The sequence below is a fragment of the Pelophylax lessonae genome (assembly GCF_965119305.1).
Source record: "Pelophylax lessonae genome assembly, chromosome: 1".
In the NCBI taxonomy this organism is placed as follows: Eukaryota; Metazoa; Chordata; class Amphibia; order Anura; family Ranidae; genus Pelophylax; species Pelophylax lessonae.
The window spans coordinates 573310315-573334549 of NC_138768.1; the positions used below are offsets into that span (position 1 = coordinate 573310315).

Below are 24235 nucleotides of genomic sequence, written 5' to 3' on the forward strand. Positions count from 1 at the left end.
CAAAAAAAGTGTATGTATATCACACGTACACAACCACACTAGGCCCCAATTACTATTGTTTGTACCCCTAAAAGGCTAGATGAGGAGTAGGGGGGGTATGGAACAGGCAGCACCCTCAAATCTTCAGAAGTATGAGATGAACCCCAAAAACTTGGAAAGGTGGATCTCTCTCACACGTACCAACACAGACTATCCCCCAATTTAACTGATCCCCAAAGGTTTTTGATTAAATAGCGGAATAGAAAATATGATCCAAAAAAAGTGTATGTATATCACACGTACACAACCACACTAGGCCCCAATTACTATTGTTTGTACCCCTAAAAGGCTAGGAGTAGGGGGAGTATGGAACAGGCAGCACCCTCAAACCTTCAGAAGTATGAGATGAACCCCAACAACTTGGAAAGGTGGATCTCTCTCACACGTACCAACACAGACTATCCCCCAATTTAACTGATCCCCAAAGGTTTTTGATTAAATAGCGGAATAGAAAATATGATCCAAAAAAAGTGTATGTATATCACACGTACACAACCACACTAGGCCCCAATTACTATTGTTTGTACCCCTAAAAGGCTAGGAGTAGGGGGAGTATGGAACAGGCAGCACCCTCAAACCTTCAGAAGTATGAGATGAACCCCAACAACTTGGAAAGGTGGATCTCTCTCACACGTACCAACACAGACTATCCCCCAATTTAACTGATCCCCAAAGGTTTTTGATTAAATAGCGGAATAGAAAATATGATCCAAAAAAAGTGTATGTATATCACACGTACACAACCACACTAGGCCCCAATTACTATTGTTTGTACCCCTAAAAGGCTAGATGAGGAGTAGGGGGAGTATGGAACAGGCAGCACCCTCAAACCTTCAGAAGTATGAGATGAACCCCAACAACTTGGAAAGGTGGATCTCTCTCACACGTACCAACACAGACTATCCCCCAATTTAACTGATCCCCAAAGGTTTTTGATTAAATAGCGGAATAGAAAATATGATCCAAAAAAAGTGTATGTATATCACACGTACACAACCACACTAGGCCCCAATTACTATTGTTTGTACCCCTAAAAGGCTAGGAGTAGGGGGAGTATGGAACAGGCAGCACCCTCAAACCTTCAGAAGTATGAGATGAACCCCAACAACTTGGAAAGGTGGATCTCTCTCACACGTACCAACACAGACTATCCCCCAATTTAACTGATCCCCAAAGGTTTTTGATTAAATAGCGGAATAGAAAATATGATCCAAAAAAAGTGTATGTATATCACACGTACACAACCACACTAGGCCCCAATTACTATTGTTTGTACCCCTAAAAGGCTAGATGAGGAGTAGGGGGGGTATGGAACAGGCAGCACCCTCAAACCTTCAGAAGTATGAGATGAACCCCAACAACTTGGAAAGGTGGATCTCTCTCACACGTACCAACACAGACTATCCCCCAATTTAACTGATCCCCAAAGGTTTTTGATTAAATAGCGGAATAGAAAATATGATCCCAAAAAAGTGTATGTATATCACACGTACACAACCACACTAGGCCCCAATTACTATTGTTTGTACCCCTAAAAGGCTAGATGAGGAGTAGGGGGGGTATGGAACAGGCAGCACCCTCAAACCTTCAGAAGTATGAGATGAACCCCAACAACTTGGAAAGGTGGATCTCTCTCACACGTACCAACACAGACTATCCCCCAATTTAACTGATCCCCAAAGGTTTTTGATTAAATAGCGGAATAGAAAATATGATCCAAAAAAAGTGTATGTATATCACACGTACACAACCACACTGGGCCCCAATTACTATTGTTTGTACCCCTAAAAGGCTAGATGAGGAGTAGGGGGAGTATGGAACAGGCAGCACCCTCAAACCTTCAGAAGTATGAGATGAACCCCAACAACTTGGAAAGGTGGATCTCTCTCACACGTACCAACACAGACTATCCCCCAATTTAACTGATCCCCAAAGGTTTTTGATTAAATAGCGGAATAGAAAATATGATCCAAAAAAAGGGTATGTATATCACACGTACACAACCACACTAGGCCCCAATTACTATTGTTTGTACCCCTAAAAGGCTAGATGAGGAGTAGGGGGGGTATGGAACAGGCAGCACCCTCAAACCTTCAGAAGTATGAGATGAACCCCAACAACTTGGAAAGGTGGATCTCTCTCACACGTACCAACACAGACTATCCCCCAATTTAACTGATCCCCAAAGGTTTTTGATTAAATAGCGGAATAGAAAATATGATCCAAAAAAAGTGTATGTATATCACACGTACACAACCACACTAGGCCCCAATTACTATTGTTTGTACCCCTAAAAGGCTAGGAGTAGGGGGAGTATGGAACAGGCAGCACCCTCAAACCTTCAGAAGTATGAGATGAACCCCAACAACTTGGAAAGGTGGATCTCTCTCACACGTACCAACACAGACTATCCCCCAATTTAACTGATCCCCAAAGGTTTTTGATTAAATAGCGGAATAGAAAATATGATCCAAAAAAAGTGTATGTATATCACACGTACACAACCACACTAGGCCCCAATTACTATTGTTTGTACCCCTAAAAGGCTAGATGAGGAGTAGGGGGAGTATGGAACAGGCAGCACCCTCAAATCTTCAGAAGTATGAGATTGTGTTCACTGTACCCCACAAAGATTGAGTTCACTGCACCCCACAATGATTGTGTTCACTGCACCCCACAAAGATTGTGTTCACTGCACCTCACAAAGATTGTGTTCACTGTACCCCCCAAAGATTGTGTTCACTGCACCCCACAAAGATTCTGTTCACTGTACCCCACAAAGATTGTGTTCACTGCACCCAAAAGGATGTTGTTCACTGCACCCCACAAAGATTGTGTTCACTGCACCCTAAAAGGATGTTGTTCACTGCACCCCAAAAAGATTGTGTTCACTGTACCCCCCCAAAGATTGTGTTCACTGCACCCCACAAAGATTGTGTTCACTGCACCCCAAAAAGATTGTGTTCACTGTACCCCCCAAAGATTGTGTTCACTGCACCCCAAAAAGATTGTGTTCACTGTACCCCCCAAAGATTGTGTTCACTGCACCCCACAAAGATTCTGTTCACTGTACCCCACAAAGATTGTGTTCACTGCACCCCAAAAAGATTGTGTTCACTGTACCCCCCCAAAGATTGTGTTCACTGCACCCCACAAAGATTCTGTTCACTGCACCCCACAAAGGATTTTGTTCACTGCACCCCAAAAAGATTGTGTTCACTGCACCCCAAAAAGGATTTTGATCACTGCACCCCAAAAAGGATGTTGTTCACTGCACCCCAAAAATGATTTTGTTCACTCCACCCCAAAAAGATTGTGTTCACTGCACCCCACAAAGATTGTGTTCACTGCACCCCAAAAAGATTGTGTTCACTGTACCCCCCAAAGATTGTGTTCACTGCACCCCACAAAGATTCTGTTCACTGTACCCCACAAAGATTGTGTTCACTGCACCCCAAAAAGATTGTGTTCACTGCACCCCAAAAAGGATGTTGTTCACTGCACCCCAAAAAGGATGTTGTTCACTCCACCCCAAAAAGATTGTGTTCACTGCACCCCACAAAGATTGTGTTCACTGCACCCCAAAAAGATTGTGTTCACTGCACCCCAAAAATGATTTTGTTCACTGCACCCCAAAAAGGATTTTGTTCACTGCACCCCAAAAAGGATGTTGTTCACTCCACCCCAAAAAGATTGTGTTCACTGCACCCCAAAAAGATTGTGTTCACTGCACCCCACAAAGGATTTTGTTCACTGCACCCCAAAAAGATTGTGTTCACTGCACCCCAAAAAGGATGTTGTTCACTGCACCCCAAAAAGGATTTTGTTCACTGCACCCCAAAAAGATTGTGTTCACTGCACCCCACAAAGGATTTTGTTCACTGCACCCCACAAAGATTGTGTTCACTGCACACCAAAAAGGATTGTGTTCACTGCACCCCAAAAAGATTTTGTTCACTGCACCCCAAAAAGATTGTGTTCACTGCAGCCCAAAAAGATTGTGTTCACTGCAGCCCAAAAAGATTGTGTTCACTGCAGCCCAAAAAGATTGTGTTCACTGCAGCCCAAAAAGATTGTGTTCACTGCAGCCCAAAAAGATTGTGTTCACTGCAGCTCACACACAGAAAAATGGATGTGGATCACTGACACCTGCCTATCTCCAATCCCACACCACACAGCAATATCGATTGTAGTTTGTAGAACACAGTTTCCCTAAAATTCAGCAGACTCTGTCCCTAACAGGATTGAGAAGAGATCGTAGATCAGGATTGAGTGCAGATTCACCCCACCCCCCACACAGCAATATCGATTGTAGTTTGTAGAAGACACTGACCCTATAATTCAGCAGACTCTATCCCTAAAATGCCTACAACTCGCCCTGCCTAAACACTCCGACCTGTCCCTCAATTCTATCCGGACACAAATGGTTTTTTCCTGCCTATCTTTCCCTAATCAGCAGCCAGCACATTGATGTGTGCTCTGTCCCTTAGCTAAGCAGCAGAATGACGCTGCTGCGGCGGCTGCCTCGAACTTATAAAGACTTGGTCACATGCTTCAGACGGCCAATCACAGCTACTAAGACATTTGCAGGCATGGCTGGGATGGCTTAAGGCACACCAGTTAAACGATTGTTGATTGGCTGTTGAAAGCCCGCCATGAAAAGAGCGCCAAAGCATGCAAAACCCGGAAATAAAACGACCGAACACGGATTTTTACCCGAACATACAGTAAAGTGTCCGTGTCCGTGTTCGGGTAAAAAAAATCCAATTATTCGGTACGAACACGAATAATACAGTCCGTGTTCGCTCAACACTATTCATAACCCAAATGAATCTTAGATGAGAATTAATCTGGTTTTTTTTTTGTTTGTTTTTTTCGGTTTGATAAAGTAACATAATATTAACTTTTGTTGTTAAATAAGAAAATCTATGACTCTACTAATGTTATTTCAGTGTGCATAAAGAATGGAAAAGGATGTGACCAATAAATCCTCCCTTCCTTACAGGGCAGCTGTCTGTGCACCGTTACTGCATACTGACTGAGCAAGCTCTCTAAGCAATCCATGGGAGACAATAATTACAGGATCTATAGTTTGTCAAGTTTCATAATCCTGATCTTTATGGCCAAATAATGTCCGGATATAACAGAAAAGGGTAATGTATTTGCAGCAGTACTAATAAAAATCTTCTCCTGCTACTGTAAGTTGCAGTTGGGTGGATATCTTAACATGGGAAATAAGGTTTCAGTGTGTTCCCCACTTTTTTTAGTTACATTTAAAGAAGCTGTAATGACAGATATATGAGGGCACATTTTCTAATCAGTGCCTGGACGTCACAGCATTCCATATATGTGTAGACATGGTGCTGCTCTCTGCTAGGTATTTGGCAAGTGGCAGAGACTAGCAGCATATCTACATGGTATCTACAAGCTCCCAGAAACCAGTGTTGTGTGTGCATGTTTGGATCCCCTCATGTGTGCAGATGTGCTGCAGGTCTCTACCAGGTCACAGAGATCTGGCAGGAACTTGCAGTCCATCTACGTAGATGTTGGATATTTGAACATGGGGAAGAAAAATAGGAGCGGCAGGACGAGAATATCAGGGGAGTGAAGCTCCTCTTTACTTAAATTTTTACATCATTTTTCCTTGTGCCATCTCCTTCCATCCTACCTGCTTTTTTTAGATTTTTTCTGTCTGTCATAAGATACCTTTCTGTTACAGACAGAACCCCCATATGTAGGGACAAAAAGACTGCTAGCATCTCATAAGCCTGACTGTAAATGACAGTTATATAAATATGATACAGAAAACGGCACTTCGCAGTTATCCCAAAAGAGAAGCAGCGAATGCAAGGAAGCATTTCATTTATGATATTCTACCCAATTAACAGGAAAATCAAAGATAACGGAAAAAGATATACAAGTCTAAAAAAGGATAGGGCATATTGGAAATTAGGAATAACTAAAATGGCTGCTGAAATTATCCTAACAACATAAGTTATGTCCACATTGTGGTACAAAGTCCAGAACTGTGTATATCATATAAACCTCTGAAGATATGTAAGCAGTAAAACTTTTATTATATTAAAGTCGAAGACTGGGTATGAACTCTATTGTTTAATTACATTGGTCCAGGATGGATGGATGGAGAAGGGCAGTCACTTGCCACAGGACCCAGAAGATTGCGGTGATCACTGTATGAACAGCAACTATCAAAGTGATTGTCAGCTTCCCCTGTGCTCCTTTCAGTATGAGGTATGCATGCTTACATTGATCCAAGCTGGACTAACATAACTCACTGAAGATCACACCTAGACTTCAGCTTTAAGTCTGACACGAGATATCAACGAATATAATTAGTACATAAATTTGTACCATTTGTAAAAAAAAAAAAAATATATATATATATATATATATATATATATATATATATATATATATAATAATGTCAAAAGTATTGGGACCCCTGTCTTTACACGCATCCCAGTTTTAGTCCGTAGGGTTCAATATTGAGTTGGCCCACCCTTTGCAGCTATAACAGCTTCAGCTCTTCTGGGAAGGCTGTCCACAAGGTTTAGGAGTGTTTGATCATTCTTCCAGAAGGGCATTTGTGAGGTTAGGCATTGATGTTGGGTGAGAAGATCTGGCTCACAGTCTCCACTCTAACTCATCCCAAAGGTGTTCTATCAGGTTCAGGTCAGGACTTTGTGCAGGTCAGTCAAGTTCCACCATCCAAAATGCATCCATGTCTTTATGGACCCTGCATTGTGCACTGGTGCGCAGTCAAGTTGGAACAGGAAGGGCAAACTCCAAACTGTTCCCACAAAGTTGAAAGCATGAAATTGTCCAAAATGTCTTGGTATGCTGATGCCTAAAGATGTCCCTTCAGTGGAACTAAGAGGCCAAACCCAACCCCTGAAAAACAACTCCACACCATAATCCCCCCTCCACCAAATGATTTGGACAAGTGCACAAAGCAAGGTCTGTAAAAAACATGGATGAGTGAGTTTGGGGCGTAGGAACTTGACTGACCTGCACAGAGTCCTGACCTCAACCCAACAGAACCCCATTGGAATTAATTAGAGCTGAGACTGCGAGCCAGGCCTTTTTGTCCAGCATCAGTGCCTGACCTCACATATGCGCTTCTGGAAGAATGGTCAAACATTCCCATAGACACACTCCTAAACCTTGTGGACAGCCTTCCCAGAAGAGTTGAAGCTGTTATAGCTGCAAAGGGTGGGCCAACTCAATATTGAACCCTACAGACTAAGACTGGGGTGTCATTAAAGTTCATGTGCGTGTAAAGGCAGATGTCCCAATACTTTTGACAATATAGTGTATATATGTATATAGCATATGGTAGGCAGATTTACTAACAAATAGGAAGCAATTCAGACATACTGTATCTTGAATGCATGTTTCTCTCAGTAATATTCATTTGCTTTTGTGCTTTGCTGTAATGTAAAGTTTAAACTGTACAGTGCCTACTATAGACAAAAGTCCTCAGCATTCTTCATGACATTAAGGGCTTGGAATGTGATTAGCAATCAAATAACTTGTCTTTGCGCTTGGTGTAGTACAGGGGTCTGAAGGGCAACGAGACCACATTTGGCTGCCAAGGCATTAACAAATAATTCTCAGATGGAATTACAAACCACGGTAGTTTGCCTTAGATAGCAGCTGCCCGATGACCCAACCAGTGTATGAAATCAACATGACATATTACCATGTGCACAGTCGCTGCTGGCTGCAAATTGATATACTGGCTGCACATGTCACTCTCACTTCACCCGGTGATAGCCGTGAGACCTAAAGAGGATCACTTATTTGGATCTTGCAAATGGCAACTTTTGTTGATAGTGTAAAATGAAGCGAATATAAATGAACAGATATAAATAAAATACACCACAAGTTCCATTAACACCAAAAAAACACCGGTGAACTTCTGGAACTTTGGGTATTTCTGTTTTAGATGTTTACTATAACTCAAGTCCTTTTGATTAAAATTTTCCAGAAAACTGCTTGCCCTTAACAAACAACCAGATTCCACATGTCTGGAGCTAAAAGCTGGAACAGAGGCAGGTGGTGAAGCATTGTATGAAATGCAGCAGTGTCTATATTGATACTCTTTGTGGATAGTGACAAATGTGTCACATGCTGCTTTTGGATCATTACACTGTTGTGTGTGTGACTGGGACATGGGCACTTTGTGCCAAATGTGAAAAACTGGAAACTGTAGGGCTCATCTGTTCTATCAATGTTTACATAAAGATTATTAAAAAAAAAAAAAGAAAGAAATACAAATGCTTCTACTTTAGACACTTTGATCATGAAGTCATTTTAATTTCTCTCTTACACTTCAAATTTAACAGCATAGGAGGAAAATAAATGATGAAGGTATTCTAATATTAGATTGTAATCGCCATTATGAAATGTACTAGACCATTTACTGTACATCTCAAATAAATTATTGCTTCAGTTCAATTACATCAGCAAATGCAATAAAGTAAATCTAAAAGACTGAAGGACTCTTCTGTATGCAGCAATCAGTATAGCTCAGAATATTTGAAACAATGGATATATAAAGTTATTAGGTCTCACCTGGCTGTCTCCTTCCATTCCATTTCTTGACCATCCACAGACAGTAGTAACTCATCAAGCTCAGTGAAGAGCTGAGGGGGTGCTGGGCCTTCATCCTCTTCACCCAGCATAAAACGAATGCGTTCTGCAGCCGGGGAGACTGTAGAGGTGAAAATACTTTGATTAACAGCCTGGTTGATAATAACTGAATTACGACTTGGAGCCCGCTGTTTGCTCCTACTAGCATTCAGCGTGTTCTCCAAACTTTCTTGATCAGAAGACATAATCCCTGTTGATAGTCAACTAGATCTGCTGGAGTTGTCTCTGAAGCTCTAAACTCTTTACGGAGTCTCTTGAGTAGGCAGGACTACAATACAGTATTTTCAGACAATTTTACCACCCTAATAAGCTAAGGTAGGCAAACTTTAATATTTATATGGCAGGGAACCAGTCTAAACCAAACCAGCTTGGGCAACAATACTGGATAGGAGCATCCATTTACAGATTCTCCACCCTCCCATCTAAAACATGCCATAGTCATTGGTTTGAAGGTTTAGGGACTTATTACCAACAAGGCAATGTTTAACACGAGACAGTCTGCATTTTACATGAAGACTAGGACAGAATACATTATGTTAAGCATCAATGCACCTGAAAAACAGCTTGAGGTCAATTTCAGCACAGCTGACAGCGGACATTTGTTTAGCCAATATGTTTAAAAGACTATCATTTCTTGAAAAGATTGAAACTTTTCTTTACCAGTAATAGCTACATCATTTTACCAATCTCAGAAATTTTCTGCATACATTTCACGTGTATTTAGAAATGCCAGTACATTATTAGTACAGCAAACTTGCTACAAATTCCTCCTTAGATGGGTTTATAACAGACATATAACAATGGCTTAGAACATTCATTATATATTAACAATGCATGAGCATGCAACAATATGTCAATATTACAGAACACCTATTCATCATTTTAATAGTTAGAGACAATAAAGCTATATCATAAAATTTCTCATTTAATTAAGATCTTTATGCTTTCAGAAACTCTGAAAGGAATTTATGAACACAGGAGCAGCCAAAAGCTGAAGAAACTGTGCATGGCAACCAATCAGCTTCTATCTTTCATTTCCAAAGCTTAGCCAAACAAGCTGAAGATAGAAGCTGAGTGGTTGCTTTTGACAACCACTTTTGTGTCTGCTCCAGTTTTGAAAAATGACTCTCATTGTATTATAAAATGTTTTTGTTAAATCTGGCAAGATATCGCAGGATCTTTTAAAAAAAGTTCAATGTACATTTTTTTTTAATTATACTTCCCCTACATTATAGTGTCAGTTCAACTAATATTTCCAATTTCTGATCTAAAATAAGTTTCTTTTGTCCCTTAAGATGGTTTGAATTTCTGCCAGTTCAGCAGGGACCTGCCGAGATTCAATTTGTGTATGGGCAGGCTGATTGTACCCAAGTCAATCCATTAATCGACTTGGGTACAACCAGCATGTCAGATTTCTAGCATGCCATTATTGCCAGCGGCTATAGCCTCTAGCAATAATCACTGTGTTCTCCCGGCAGGGACGGCTCCCTGTGCCCCCTGCCAAGAGAACACTATAGCTCTGTGGGGGGATTCCCTCATTAACATTTACTGTGCTGATGGGGGAATCAAGCAACTTTTTTTCCTGCAACCCGTGGTTGCATTATCTATGGCCTGCCTTAGGCACCTGGATATTGAGATCTTTATGCTTGAGTTTCAAGGTCTTCAAACAAACCTACTGTGGTCAATAAAGGAGGATGCACTGTCCCTGCTGCATTGTTCACCTGTAAGTGAAATATCACCTGAAATATTATCTATATGAGATACCAAGATACTAAAGAACATATTTTATAGTAAAGAAACAGAAATGTATCTAGATAGAGTCTGTTTAAAGTGGTATGTTACTTACAGGTCTTAAGATTGCAGGGCTAAAATATAACCAAGTCCTGGCAGCTTCATTCTTTTAAATTATAGTTTCGGATTGTTTCAGATATACAGTACATATATATATATATATATGCCAGAGGTATTTAGTACTTAAACCTTTAAAATGTAAGTGCAGTCTTCAGAACAGATCAAACCTTAAAACTCAACCTTTGGCAAACATTCTTATTATACTTGCTACATGTGAGGTTTGGTTTCACTGGTTTATTATACCTGATGTAGCCAATCAAATACCTTTGAAAAGAAGCTTGTCATTTTAGTTTCTTTTTGACATCTGTAAAGATTTATTTATGACTACGGTGATCATATTTTTTAAGGTTTACAAGATGCCACAAAACATTTAACTACTGAAGTTTGAATTTAGACATTGAAACTCTGTATGATGTTCAGTTTTACAGGACACCTAACTATGTTCTTCAGTTTAATAGCATTATATGATCATGAGCAATACAGAGAGAAAATATGTGGATCATATCTCTAGCCAAATCGAGTTAATCCTTGTGTTAAGATCAGTCTTCTGCTGGCTTCTTACAACCCAATTCCAAAAAAGTTGGGACACTGTACAAATTGTGAGTAAAAAAGGAATGGACTAATTTACAAATCTCATAAACTTATATTTTATTCATTATCTATATATAGATAATATATCAAATGTTGAAAGTGAGACATTTTGAAATGTCATGCCAAATATTGGCTCATTTTGTATTTCATGAGAGCTACACATTCCAAAAAAGTTGGGACAGGTAGCAATAAGAGGCCGGAAAAGTTAAATGTACAATTAAGGAAAAGCTGGAGGACCAATTTGCAACTTATTAGGTCAATTGGCAACATGATTGGGTATAAAAAGAGCCTCTCAGAGTGGCAGTGTCTCTCAGAAGTCAAGATGGGCAGAGGATCACCAATTCCCCCAACGCTGCGGCGAAAAATAGTGGAGCAATATCAGAAAGGAGTTTCTCAGAGAAAAATTGCAAAGAGTTAGAAGTTATCATCATCTACAGTGCATAACATCATCCAAAGATTCAGAGAATCTGGAACAATCTCTGTATGTAAGGGTCAAAGCCGGAAAACCATACTGGATGCCTGTGATCTTTGGCCCCTTAGACGGCACTGCATCACATACAGGAATACTACTGTAATGGAAATCACAACATGGACTCAGGAAAACTTCCAGAAAACATTGTCGGTAAACACAGTCCATCGTGCCATTCGCTGTTGCCGGCTAAAACTCTATAGGCCAAAAAAGAAGCCATATCTAAACATGATCCAGAAGCGCAGGCGTTTTCTCTGGGCCAAGGCTCATTTAAAATGAACTGTGGCAAAGTGGAAAACTGTTCTGTGGTCAGACAAATCAAAATTTGAAGTTCTTTTTGGAAAACTGGGATGACATGTCATCCAGACTAAAGAGGACAAGGACAACCCAAGTTGTTAACAGCGCTCAGTTTAGAACCCTGCATCTCTGATGGTATGGGGTTGCATGAGTGCGTGTGGCATGGGCAGCTTACACATCTGGAAAGGCACCATTAATGCTGAAAGGTATATCCAAGTTCTAGAACAACATATGCTCCCATCCAGACGTTGTCTCTTTCAGGGAAGACCTTGCATTTTACAACTTGACAATGCCAGACCACATACTGCATCAATTACAACATCATGGCTGCATTGAAGAAGGATCTGGATACTGAAATGGCCAGCCTGCAGTCCAGATATTTCACCCATAGAAAACATTTGGCAAATCGTAAAGAGGAAGATGCAGCAAAGAAGACCTAAGAAGTTGAGCAACTAAAAGCCTGCATTAGACAAGAATGGGACAACATTCCTATTCCTAAACTTGAGCAACTTGTCTCCTCAGTCCCCAGATGTTTGCAGACTGTTATAAAAAGAAGAGGGGAGGCCACACAGTGGTAAACATGGCCTTGTCCCAACTTTTTTGAGATGTGTTGATGCCATTAAATTTAAAATCAACTTATTTTCCCCTTAAAAGTATACATTTTCTCAGTTTAAACATTTGCTATGTCATCTATGTTGTATTCTGAATAAAATATTGAAATTTGAAACTTCCACATCATTGCATTCTGTTTTTATTCACAATTTGTACAGTGTTCCAACTTTTTTGGAATCGGGCTTGTATTTGTAAAGGGTACTTGGGTAGTGAGATCAATTCCTGGGAACCCAGATCTCAGCACAACCAGATTTTTCATGCATATTTTTGAGAATACAAAAGGGGGACAGAGACTAATCCTGCTGCATTAATAAGACTATCTATGGATTGAAATGTGGGAACTCTGACCTAACAATAATGTTCCCAAGAATTATTATATCTGTCGGTACCAATCACAACTTGAGGAGACCCTGTCATATTGCAAGTCAAAGCACAAAGGAAAGTATTTCAATGCTAACATGCAATGTTTTTCTTTTCCATATATTATTTTTATATGCACTTGCAATATGCATCCTTCTTGCACGTCATAACCCTCTTCTGAAAGATTTTAATCACTCTCTGAGCCCACTCACCACCTCTAACCCTCCTCTCACTTCTCAACATGACCTTTTTTTTAGATTTTGGGGGAGGCGCAAAAGGGAATACTATAGAGTGTCACTTGAGTGACAGCTCTGAATGTTCTGGGGCTGCTGACATCACATCCAAGATGGCAGCACCCAGAAGCAGTCTCAGGGCTTTTGGGTGTCAACACAATTTATAGGTGAATAATATGCATTATACTGTATATGTTATATGTGCATATAATCATATAGGACAATTTTTGTTAAAATAATGGTCTGTCTTAGGAAGATTTTTGTTAAAATAATGGTCTGTTTAAGGCGTTTAATAACCAAGGTACTCTAAAGGTAACCCTAGATCTTGTAGTAACAGATAACCACAGGACTCCAAAACTGTTGAAAACTAATTTTTGAATTGTGCACACAGATAAACGAAGTGTCATGTGTGGAACTCCTGTCTTTAATGACCCAGTTGATAAGCAGTTGAAGCCCTCTTGTTCTGCATGGGTCTCCTGTCAGTTCACATGTGAAGGACACTTAAGTGTTGGACTGTGGAATCCACATCTAAAAAGCACCTGATCTGCATAGCCTTTGAGAGACAATACGTCTTCGGATCTACCCTAAATACCATTATCAAGAATGCTACTGGTGGCAAGTGCACCCAACAGAAGCTGAGAGGCTCAGACTGGGAAGATGCATCCTCTGTTGCCAGATAAGAAAAGTCCTTTTTGCTTCATCATTCCTGCAACATTCATTTCCAGAGCTTTCCAAGCTTGGCTCCCCATCCACCTGCAGGGCCTGGAGCTCAAAGTTCACCAAACCCTCAGGCAGACCTTTCTCTACATGAAGGTGAGCCCAGGCTTTCTAAGGTGGGGGACATCTGTTATCCTTTGCAGATGCTTGGACAGCTTGCATTCCAGTTGTCTTGATTTGGGGGTAGTTTCCTAGGGCTAGATGCTGGAGTTTCGCTTCTCTATCCCCTCCTCAGTTTCTTACCTACAACCGTGCTGTATCTCTGCATAGATTAACAGATCTCAATTAAGCCCTTTTGGGTCCTCTACACCAGGTTATTTTCCTAGTTCTTGTGACAGAACAGTGTCAAGCGTTTTACTCCAACCTCTTCGCTGCGCTGTGTTCCTGTCGCATCACCATTGTGGGATACTTAGGTAGTCTCCTGTTAAAGGAACAGTGAGCTCACGCCCTGTCAGATAATATGGCCTTAACTGTCCAGATATTACAAGCATTCTGATAGATCCTGAAACTTCTGTAATCGTCCCTGGAACCGATTCATAATTTCTGGGGTTTAGTCCTGGACTCCTGGAGAAGCTTCAAACGTTCAGATCTCAAATTTAAGCTCTCTAATGCAGAAAACATAAAATTCTCTGCTTTTGCAAGACAGTCCTGGGTCTGATGGTGGCCTATTTCGAGAGAGTCTTGTTTGCTCACATACTCTCATTATGGAATAAGTCAGTCTCATAACTTAACTTAGTTTGGTTCTGGAATCAGGGAAGTCTTTCCTTCCTGACTTTTAGAAGATCCTCACAAAACAGCTTTAACCACTTTACTACCGGAGGATTTTGCTGTCTTACGTCCAGGCCACTTTTTGCGATTCGGCACTGTGCGACTTTAACTGACAATTGCGCGGTCATGCAACGCCGTACCCAAACGAAATGTATGTCCTTTTTTTCCCACATACAGAGCTTTCTTTTGGTGGTATTTGGTCACCTGTGCGATTTTTACTTTTTGCGCTATAAACCAAAAAATAGCGACAATTTTGAAAAAATAACAATATTTTTCAAATTTTTTTTATATGAAATTCCCCCCCAAAAAATGTAAAAATCTAAATTTTTTATCATTTTAGGCCAATTTGTTTTCTGCTACATATTTTTGGTGAAAAAAATCGCAATAAGCGTATTTTGATTGGTTTGCGCAAAAGTTATTGCGTTTACTAACTAAGGGAAAGATTTCTGTTGTTTTTGGTGTTTTTTTTTTTTTAACGAGTAATGGCGGCAATCTGCGTTTTTTTTTTTGCGGGACTGCGACATTGCGGCGGACAGATCGGACCCTTGACTGACATTTTTGACACTTTTGGGGTTACCAGTGACATTACTACAATAATCAGTGCTATAAATATGCACTGTTACTGTAAAAATGACACTGGCAGGGAAGGGGTTAATTTTATTGGAGAGGGAGGGGTTAATGTATTCCTGGTGCTTACTGACGTGTGTGGGGGGAGGTGACTGAGTGACACAGGGACAGATCGCAGGTTCAGCTATGCTGAACCCTGCAATCTGACCCTGCCTGTCACTTAGGAGATCCACCCGCTTTGTTTACACAAGCGGGCGGATCTCCAGACTCGATTCCCCGACGATCGGGGAAGAGCGGCGGTGATCACCGCCGATACTCCCCTGGCCCGACTCCCGCTGTGACTGAAGGAGGAGTGTCTGGCGACGTAGGTCTACGTCGTCAGACCTACAAGAGCCACTTTGCCGCAGTAGAGCTCTAGTGAGCAGCGGTAAAGTGGTTAAAGGGTAACTTTAAATAGCAAATAAGGAAAAAACAATATAGGGTATACAATTGCGACACAAATCATATTATAATTGAATGTTGTTAAAACATTTTCCTTTTCAATCCGCAGCTGTTTTATTCTTCTGAATATGCAATGCAATATGGCTACCTGGAGTTGTTCTGTACACAGAATGTGTACTGACCACACCCTAAAAACTTTTCCTGCTTGTGTGATTGGCTCACCAATTTTCCCAGAAGTCTGCCTAAAATATAAGTCAGATTTCTGGAATCCCCTGCAACAAAAATTTCATTTTTGGTGAGATACTCCCAATACGAAAATGTCGAAAGGGATGCAGGCCCAGCAGCTTTCCATATTAGAGCCCTGCAGCTGCAACAGCTGATAGATAATTATAAAACCACTCCCATTAGACCCACTCAGCACAGAGGCACAAAGGAACAAACAGGGATTTCTTCAGAATAACAAAAGGTAGGAATCTGCAACCAAGTTTGTTAAAATCCTTGTAATGTACAGAGATCACCCAGAGGGGAATGTTTTTTCTCAACAAAAGTGGAGTTACGCTTTAAGTTTTACATACCATGGCAAGTAAAAACCAAGTAAAATTCTAGCTCAGCTTTCAGGTTAGAAAACAGCTGGCCAATAATATCACTAAATCAGACCAAATTTAAAAAAAAAAAAAAAAACATTAGTTTAGGTAAAGCTTAAAAAAAAAAATAATAATTTTTGAAAAATATAGTGTATATTGTACAATCATGTTACAAAATGCTTTATATGGAGTCAGAAAATAACAAAACATGATTTAATTTCAGTTGTTACAGGTTACTGCAAACAATTGTTACAGCATTTTTTTTTTTTTTTTTTGTTTTTTGTTTTTTTTACTAAACATGAAAATTACGATATTTTGTTGTACTTGTATTTGTTGCTTTCATTCTATATTAATTTCTTCACCTAACCAAGACCCTGTGCAGAATAAAAAATAAGTGCACCTGTAAACATGAAGCTTTTCATTTTATATTGTTCCATCTATGTATTAGAATAGTATTCTAGACTGCAATGTATGTCAATTGTTCTGTGCCAAGTGGATATGTGTGACAATCACCATTCTGATAGAGGTGAACAGAGGCAATCTTGTACACACGAAAACAGGCGTTGATATTTAAAAATCTGTGTGCACAGTGTTTATAATATTAATAGGGTTGATTTACTAAAGTAGTAGAGGGTGTTCACTACTAGGGTGCAAAAGTAAATGTTGGTAAATAAGGTAAAGCTGTATTTACAAATTATTATTATTATTACAGGTATTTATAATGTACAATTTACACAATTTACGCAGCTCTTTAGGCTCCGTTCACATGTAGGCGTTTTGAGGCGTTTTTGGGGAGTTTTTCTGCTCTAGGATCAGCTCTCAAAACGCCCAACAAGACAAATCCTATTCATTTCAATGGCCCCTGTTCACATCTGAGCATTTTGACGCTGTGAGCAAAACGCCAAATGCTCAAAAGTACATGAGGCAGATTACAGGCATTTTCCATTGGTCTCTATTCAATCTAAAAACGCCTGCACAAAAAACGCCTGTAAAAACGCCTGTAAATCGCGGTAAAATCGCTGTAAAAAACACGTGAAAATGCTACGCTCAGGTGTGAATGTAGCCTTACATATTGTCCATTCGAATCAGCCCCTGTCCCCAAGCCAATCTCAATGGTATATCATCTTTGGGATGTGGGAGGAAAACCACACAAGCATGGGGAGATTATGTATACTCAATGCAGGTGCTCGGTTAGGATTTTTAACCAAAGATCTTAGGGGTGCAAGGCGTAGGTGCCACTGTACTGCTCAGTCATATCCAAGCAAAAATCCTGTCTTCTGTACAAGTACCTTTGTTTATGATTGGGTATTAAAAGAGAACCCAAGTTCACCTTATTTACCAGGATTTACTTTGCAAAGTGAACATACACTTTGCAAAACGAAAGTGAATCAACCGCCATTATAAATTCGAATGCATTGGGAAACCACAAAAGACATTTGAAGTTTCAGAAACAAACGGCTCTGTTCTGAAACTACCTGTATTTACCTTGTTATCTTTATGTAAATGTAGCATACAATCTAATTAAAGAGTTCGTTTGGTCACACGTCTCCTATAGCTGATTTGTAGACCACGTGCACTTTACTACCTTTTCTGTAAGTTAATGAGCCATTTACACTCTGAATGTGTTCAAGCAACAGAACACCCCATTCTCATCTATTGCTCTAAAAATATAAAAGTCATCAACTGGACAAAGGGCAAAATCTCATGTGATGGAACTTTGTTCTCAGACAGGACGCCATAGCTTTAGACAGGGATTAATACTTTGATGTTCTCCTGTCAATTATAATAAAGCACATTTATTAATTAAACCTACTTTTACTTTTTTAGAATCATTTTTTAATGTCTATAAAAAAATGTAATATATTTAGATGTGGAGGTTGCATTCGTTTTCGTTTATTTTTCATCGTCACCTGGTGATCATGACAGTAACACACTTCCTGTCCTTGGGTGACAACACTCACTCATCACATTAGGGTTTATTTACTAAAACTAGAGAATGCAAAATCTGGTGCACTTCTTCATAGAAACCAATCAGCTTCCAGTTTTTTGTCAACGCCTAACTGAACAAAAGCTGTTAGTTAAAAGCGTATTGGCTGCCATGCACACCTGCACCAGATTTTATACTTTCCAGTTTTAGTGAATCATCCCCAGTATACATATGAAGAAGCTATGCTGTCACCCCAGGCTGCTCTCCTGATTTGTATTACTCCCTTACACCTCCCCCTTTCCTCACCCCTATAACATATGTGGAAGGTGTTTTGAAGTTAACAGAGGTAAACTGAGCAGGGCTGCTTAAGATTGCAGCAGAAGCTGAGTACACAGTAAATTACAAGCTCCTTTGTTTTTTGTCAGGACCAACAATTATTTGTTTTGCACTTATTGAAATATAACAAAATGCTTTAATGGCAAAGGGGACCAAATAAGGGGAGATAATTGTTAGGGTTCTCAAAAACTGTATTTATCTGATAAAACTGTATTTTTAACTAGGATAACATCACATCCTATTCCAAAATAGAAATCATTTAAAGAGGAAGTAAAGCTTCCTCTGTATCTCGTACCTATAGGTAAGCCAATGATAAGGCTTACCTATAGGTATTGTAAATAATTGCTAAACATGCACCGTTTAGGGGGATATTTACTTTGCATGCAGCCAGTGACGTCACTGGCGCATGTGCTCTGAAGGAAAGGCCGCTCGTGCCATTCCTTCAGAGCCCTGTGTCGTGAACAGCGGCTCCCATGTGCATGCGCAGGAGTCACATCATTATGGCTCTGGCCATTCAGATGGCTGGAGGACGCAAATCCAGAAGGAAGACAGGTTAACATGTCGGCTGCGTCAGCAGTGTGCGGGCGCCTCCACTGGGGCTTCGTTCTAAGGTAAGTATTTCATAATGAGCTAGTATGCGATGAGCACACTACTGTGGGGGGGGGAGCAGAAAGGGCTACTTGTGGGGGGGGGGGGGGGTATGTGGGGCAGAGGACACTGCTGTGGGGGACAGCGCTGTGGGGGTGGTGGTGTGAATGGGGGTTCAGAAAACTACTGTGAAGGGGCAGAGGACACTATTGTAAGAACAAGATTGTAATATTAGAGGCTGTGATGTGAAGGACCTGTGTGATTGGAAGAACATGCGATTCAGAACTTTGCTGGAGGAAGGTTTTACTGATCGGACATTCGTGAAGTTTAATTCATTACCCCTGGTGTAGAATGTAGAGCGAATGAGTGTACATGTGTACACAGGAACAATTAGAACTTAGACTTGCAGCTGGGGCTGAGGAGGCAGGTAACAGTACAATATGAGTAACTGCAATAATGGTGCAGTTTTAGCATGTATTTGACTTTTGTATGCTAATTTTTGCAGTTGGTTGATTTACACTTTTGGGGAGAAGTGAGACTTTATTCATTTTGGTCTAGAATGGAATATAGAGTATTTGTAATGTTGTAACCATATGCAATAGGGGTCTTTGGATATCTGTTCAGTTCTGGATCCTGTATGTTTGTATGAACCTAAAATAGATTTTCTGACCAAAAATAAAGCATGTATTTTACATTTATTAGGCTTTAGCAGGCATTTTATCAAGCTACAGCATGCATCTAGCAATTAAAGGTAGGCATTAAGGAAATTGACTGATGCTTTCTAAATAATTTGGACAGGTTTGTTGATCATGCTGCTCTTCATATACGCAATTTGAGGCTAACAATAAAAAAATGAAAACATGATTTGGAGCTTTGCCAGAAGCGCTTTAACGCTCGGCCCTAGGATTTCTATTATATTCAATGCTGGTCATTTGAAAAACTACATGGACTTTTTTGGGGGGGGCAGAGTCACAGGAAAACACATGTAACATGCAATTTCTTGCCTAGCAACTATATTTCCATTGTCTAAAAATAAGCATTGCTCAAGCCTGAAATGCATGCAAAGAAGAGCAAAAACAACTGTACCAACTGTACCAATGCTCAAAAAAGCTAGAAAAAGACCAAAGATGCTCAACTCAAAAGCGAATGAGACCTTACAGAGTAAAATTCCAATAGGGGCATGGTTCTGCATATGCAGAACACTACTGGTAAAGCAAATGCTTTATACTAGAGTACTGATACAGCAGGATGGCATTGCTCACTGCATAAGTCCTTTGCTAGCCACTGACAGAAAATAAATCGTCAATAGTATGTCTGTTATTCAAATGATCATGGTGAAAGTCTTCTGATCATAGATCTTGTCTACATCACTGCCCATACTAGAAAAAGACCAGACAGCCAATTCCAGTGTCTTCAGGCTTTTGAAGAAAGATTTTTTCCATGCTGCTTCTAGGTTTCTTTATTTGCCAATCACAAATGTCCGCGTGCAGCTGTTTAACAGCCATAAGTATATTCAGTAGTTGCTTGATATGATGGGTAGCCACGACTGTTCTATAAAGTGCTGTGGTTTATACTTTATACTAGATACAGAAGACATAAGATTACAAGTATTTTTGCACAACACACCTATTTGATTGGTGTCTTGTGACATTTTTATCTCCTTGTTGCATTATTACGTCTTGTTAAAATATCATGATGCTAGTTCTAGGCTTTGTTTTATGTAAAATCTAGACAATGTACAACTAAAAAGTGTTAAATGTTAAAAGCTATAAAGTAGTGTAGTAAAGTGTGAAATGCATGGTATCTGAACTAAGCGTTTTAAGATATGCAGTAAAAGGCAACATTGAATGTGTAATTGTCTTACCAATAATTAACATATTTTTCTCATTAGGGAAAGCAAGGAGAAAGATGACAGCTGTAAATAGACTGCCCCTATAAGTCAGTAGACAGAAAGCAACCCATGTCCTTTTTCATGTTAAATCGGACAATAGCCATCCTAAAGTCTTTTTACAAAGTTGAAACAAATAAAAAAAAAAAAATAATATCGCAAGGCACATCACACACACACGCACGCACACACACACACACACACACACACAATTATAATGACATAGGGGTTTATTTACTAAAGGCAAATCCACTGTGCACTACAAGTGCACTGCAATTTCAATTGGAAGTGCAGTCGTTGTAGATCTGAGGGCGAAGCACTGAAATGAGGGGAAGCTTTGCTGATTTCTATCATCCAATCATGTGCAAGCAAAAATGCTGTTTTTTTATTTTTCTTGCATGTCCCCCTCAGATCTACAGTGACTGCACCTCCAAGTACACTTGCAGTGCACTTCCAAGTGCACTAGCAGTAAACTTGTAGTGCACAGTGGATTTGCATTTAGTAAATAAACCCTATAGCTACACAACTGTGAAGCTTATGAACCAAAAATGACAAATGTGGACAGTCGTTTAGTAATTATTCAGTTAAACCACGCACTGTATTTACATTTTAGCTCCTATGCATCCAGGATGAACTAGCCAATCATCAACATGTCTATTTAATTTTTCAGCAGATAATTGTACTCATGCTATAAGCAATATGGAAGAGTAAATTAGTAAGATTTAATTTGGATATCTTATTGTGGTTTTTGTTTGACAATGTGTTACATTATCTCTGTTCCATTTTTACAAAAGTTTGCAAAAATTGTTCTGTGTTAGTGGCAGTTAGTGTGCAGTAGAACCTGTCATAGGCAAAAGCATTGTTCCCTTTCCTACCAAAGGAAGGGGCTAGGCCTATACTGGCAATCTATCAACTCTTGAATTCTCTGCCCAGAATGGCTGATATGTCTCAAACATTTATCGCTGTTTGTTAAAAAAATGCCAAAATGTAGCAGAGATATAATTTTTCAAAAGGCTTTCTATACTCTATACTATTAGGAGTGTATTATTAAGATAATAAAGGGCTATAATGATGTATGATGCATGGCATGGAAAAATGGTAGTGGCTAAATATGGTTCAAAAATGCTCTAACGAGAAACATGGAGTGTGGCAATGTTTGACATAATGACATCTCCATACAGCATTGAAATCAATAGGTAAGCATTAAGGCCACATATTTTCAGAAGGAAGTCAGTAATGGCAGTCTCAATATTTCTTTATGGAAAGGTTTAATGTCAACTCACTTCTCCCCAATCTGTACACTTTAAAAAAGGCCAATCACTTACATACTGTACTGCCAATTATTAGCCTATAAGTTTCTACTGCAGCAAGATGACAGCATAGCCAACAGTCACCATGTTATATCAGTGAACAATGGCCACTTGTTGGATTCACAAGGAAAGACAATACTATCCTCCAAAACCTAAAGAGGAAATTAACTTAAAGCTATGCCAGAAAAAAAGGTAGGTAGAGGACAAAGGATTAGTCACCAGTATTGCCTGTAGGTTACATAGTTACATAGTTAGTCAGGTTGAAAAAAGACACAAGTCCATCCGGTTCAACCATAAAAAAAAAAAAACAGTATTGAAAACCCTACCATACAATCCAATATACACAATCCTATACCCGCTGTTGATCCAGAGGAAGGCAAAAATAAACCCCAGCAAAGCATGATCCAATTTGCTACAGCAGGGGAAAAAAATTCCTTCCTGATCCCCCGAGAGACAATCGGATATTCCCTGGATCAACTTTACCTAAAAAAATTTTTAGTACCCAGTTATATTATGCACACCTAGGAAAAAATCCAGACCTTTTTTAAAGCAATCTAGTGAGCTAGCCAGAACCACCTCTGGAGGGAGTTTATTCCACATTTTCACAGCTCTTATGGTGAAGAAACCTTTCTTTATTTGGAGACAAAATATTTCTCCTCTAAACGTAAAGAGTGCCCCCTTGTTCTCTGTGTTGACCTTAAAGTGAAAAATTCAACACCAAGTTCACTATATGGACCCCTTATGTATTTATACATGTTGATCATATCCTCCCTTAACCTCCTCTTCTCAAGAGAGAATAAATTCAGTTCCTCTAATCTTTTCTCATAGCTGAGGTCCTCCATGCCTATTATCAGTTTGGTTGCCCTTCTCTGCACTTTCTCTAGTTCCCCAGTATCCTTTTTAAGAACTAGTGCCCAAAACTGAACTGCATATTCCAGATGAGGTCTTACTAATGATTTGTACAGGGGCAAAATTATATCTCTCTCTCTGGAGTCCATGCCTCTGTTAATACAAGAAAGGACTTTGCTTGCTTTGGAAACAGCAGCTTGGCATTGCATGATATTATTAAGCTTATGATCTACCAGAACACCCAGATCCTTCTCCGCTATGGATTCCCCCAGTTCTACTTCCCCTAGTATGTATGATGCATGCATATTCTTAGCCCCCAAGTGCATAACTTTACATTTATCAACATTAAACCCTGTAGCTGATCTTTCTCCACTACTGATTTACATTGCCCCGTTCCAAACTGTGTCCCAATACAGAGGCGGCCATCTTGGTAAAGGCAGGGTTTTGCTTTCTCTAGCCAAAGGCCTCAGCTAAGAGAACAGTGAACAGCAGTAAATCAATACATTTCACCCAAAATCTCTAAACACTAGCAGTCAGAGGCCACAGTACCTTAGATCTTACACTGCAGATATTTGGTTATGAGGCTGTAGGTACAGAAGTGCCTAGGCATTCTCATGTACCAGGTAGTGCACTGCTACTCTTCAGGAGAAATTCTAGTAAATATTTCAGGGCACTTCTTAGGCACAAATAACACTTCTAGCTATTCCCTATAACATAGCAAATATTCACTTAGTGAGCTCAGGTCCACTTTCATTATGATGCACAAAAAAGCAGCTCACAAAGGAACTGTTTAACTGAACAACATTTTAAGATACAGTAGCAGCACACAAGAAAGTATCAATTAAAGTCCATTATAAAACCAGCACAGCAGTATATCAGATAAATATTTGTTTGCTGAAAACTTTCACTGTGTCACCTACTGAACTATTGACTGACAGCTACTGCTAAAACGTTAGGTAACAGGAAGAGAACAACTACTGTAGAGATAACTATTCAGCAATCAGTAAAGCGAAATGGCAAACATTTATTGGACAGCCTAAACCACTACAATATTTGGCATATTATGTGCTACATAACACACCACCTACAGCAACCTACATGCTGATACACAATGGGCTGCCAACAATGCTAT

At 39.8% G+C, this 24235-nt stretch overlaps 1 protein-coding gene across 4 annotated transcripts in view; it reads right to left on the minus strand.

Moving 5' to 3' along the window:
- Nucleotides 1–24235, minus strand: part of SLC4A4 (solute carrier family 4 member 4) — a 342218-nt gene that overhangs the window by 114818 nt on the left and 203165 nt on the right. For all 4 annotated transcript variants that reach the window (XM_082243062.1, XM_082243061.1, XM_082243059.1 and 1 more), the window contains exon 4: nucleotides 8638–8776. In XM_082243062.1, the coding sequence (XP_082099188.1) occupies nucleotides 8638–8776 (139 nt within the window). The remainder of the gene's footprint in view (nucleotides 1–8637; nucleotides 8777–24235) is intronic.